General features: G+C 61.4%; 1 protein-coding gene across 1 annotated transcript; it reads right to left on the bottom strand.

The window, feature by feature from the left end:
- Positions 1–234: 234 nt before the first annotated feature.
- Positions 235–2,024, bottom strand: LOC123122220 (serine carboxypeptidase-like 2). Its single transcript, XM_044542365.1, has one exon. The coding sequence runs from the start codon at positions 1,849–1,851 to the stop codon at positions 430–432; it is 1,422 nt and encodes a 473-aa protein (XP_044398300.1). The 5' UTR covers positions 1,852–2,024; the 3' UTR covers positions 235–429.
- Positions 2,025–2,381: the final 357 nt, after the last annotated feature.

The following is a 2,381-nucleotide window of genomic DNA, read 5'->3' as shown; positions in this document are numbered from 1 at the left end:
CCAAGGGGAAGAAGAAGAAGTCACCTTCGTCGCTGTTGTACACCATCATAATCTACCATGTCATCCCAGTTTATCGCTTCATTCGTACCCATTCGGTCACGGGAACGGAAGTACGAGAAGAGAATGGGGTTGCTCACTCTTTCGTGCCATGGCTCGTCTGTTTTCGCTAACTGACTGTATGCAGACGTACGTGGTATGGCTAGCTCGGTGGTCTCGACCCCATGCACGTGGAAAGACTCAATGGAACCCTCCAGGTTTTTCTGATTTTTATTTATGTCTTCGTCCTCTCGTGTGCATGGCACTTCAATCAATAGTACGACACCGTACATGAAATGATGTGAACAGCTATAGCACTGATCCAAATCGAATTATACAGTACTCATTTGTACTCGTATGCAGTATAGTACTCCGTCGGCCGAGGTCAGAGGCTCAGAGCCTGCCGTCGGCGGAGGTCCACCTGTCGAGCATGGCGAGGCACTCCTTGGGGCGGTACTCGGGCGCGGTGTGGCCGCCGCCCTTGACGGTGGCGAAGGTGAGGTTGTGGGCGTACTCCGTCGTGAACCCGGCGACCTGCCGGTTGGCGTACCACGGCCGCCACGGCGCCACCGCGGGGTACCCCAGCGTCCGGATCCACGCCTGCGTGCCCACGAAGGTCATGTCCATGTCGTGGTCGCCGTTGTACACCAGCGCGCGGTAGCCGCGCCGCGTCAGGTTGGCGTGGTACGGCACGGTGCTGGCCACGTCGTGCCGGAAGTGCGTCAGCGTCACGCACCGGCTCCACGCGCCGACCGACCCCTCCCGGATGCCCAGCGTCGCCCTCACCTCCGCGTCGTCGGCCCAGGCGTACGACAGCCGGTACCCGTTGTCCCGGCACTCCACCGGGAGCGCCAGCCGGTCCGCCTCCTGCACCAGCAGCCTCGCCGACCGTCTCCCCGTGCCTGTGGAGACGATGCTGCTGATCGGGGTCGGAGGGCGCAGCGCCAGCCCGCACATGGGCTCCAGGATGTGCACCGGGTTCACGGCGAAGGTGGCCATGGTGATCGCCATGAGCGCGTTGGCGCACTGCGCGTTCCGGGGCGTCGTCACGAAGTCCCCGCCGCAGCTGCCCTTCGCCGCCTCGTAGAGCTCGTCGGAGATGAGCCCCATGCCGTGCATGAAGGGGACCTTGCCGCCGGAGTCGTACTTGTCGTCCGTGCCGGCGTTGCCCACCAGGTACCCCTTGAGGTTCAGGCCTGCGCTATCCGGCTGGTCGGCGATCTCGAGCGCGGCGACGGGGACGGTGTACCCGGAGTAGGAGTCGCCGCCGATGTAGAGCGGGTTGGAGGCGAACTCAGGATGATCGGCGATCCAGCGCTGCAGGAAGACCCGGAGGTGCGTGCCGGTGCCGGTGAGGCTGACGTCGAGGCCCCGCTCGTCGCGCGCGTAGGAGAATCCCGTGCCCACGGGCGCGTCGAGGAAGATGACGTTGCTGACCCGGGTCCACGAGTCCTCGAAGTAGACGAGGCGCGGGAAGCCCTCGGTGTAGCCGGCGACGTCGAACTTGAGGGGCCCGATCTCGAAGAGGAGCCCGGAGAGCGCGGAGCAGCCGGGGCCGCCGGTGATCCAGAGGATGAGCGGGTCCTCCCGCGGGCTGCGCTCCGACTGGATGAAGTAGTAGAAGAGCTCGGCGCCGCGCGCCTCGTCCACCTCCACGTACCCGGTCTCCAGGGCGAAGGGCAGCGGGCCGTCGAACCCCTTGACGTGCGTGATGGTGTTCCTCTCCTTCCCCGCCGCCGGGTGGCCGTGGCCGGCGGTGACCACGAGGAGCAGCAGCAGCAGCAGCAGCTTGGCCATGCCCATGCACATGTCCATCTCGAAGCAAATCAGCTGGACAGCGGCGCTAGTGTGTGGAGGAGTGGAGGCAGCTATGTTGCAGCGTGCGAGTGCAAGTGGCGACGCCGTCCGTTCAGATGTAACAAATGTGCCGGCGTGAGCGTGAGGACCTAAGTAGACCTTATCGAGATGAACGGCGCACACGACGTATGTACGAGAGGTGCGGTCACTGATCACGTAAGCTACTTGGTCGGTTTCCGGAGAGCCCGATCAACAACCTCGATCGGCAATCCATACGTCCGCTTGCACGAACGATGATGAGAAGTAAACTCGCGACCGCGACAGCATACTAGGCCCCGCAATTTTCTCCGTACGGTTCCAAAGATGCAATCCTGACCGTTTAAAAACACTTCACTTCCCCCGCCAGATTCTAATCAAGCTTAATCTCTCGATTCGTCTTCTTCTTTTTTGCGAGTGTCGACTCATCTTGTTTTTTTTTATTTTTTGCGGGACTCATCTATTATTATTCACCTGCAGAGTGTAAAAACCGTTTGGATTTGTGGTCCTAT

The sequence above is a fragment of the Triticum aestivum genome, chromosome 5D, assembly GCF_018294505.1.
Source record: "Triticum aestivum cultivar Chinese Spring chromosome 5D, IWGSC CS RefSeq v2.1, whole genome shotgun sequence".
Lineage (NCBI taxonomy): Eukaryota > Viridiplantae > Streptophyta > Magnoliopsida > Poales > Poaceae > Triticum > Triticum aestivum.
This window is presented reverse-complemented; position numbering and strand designations above follow the sequence as displayed.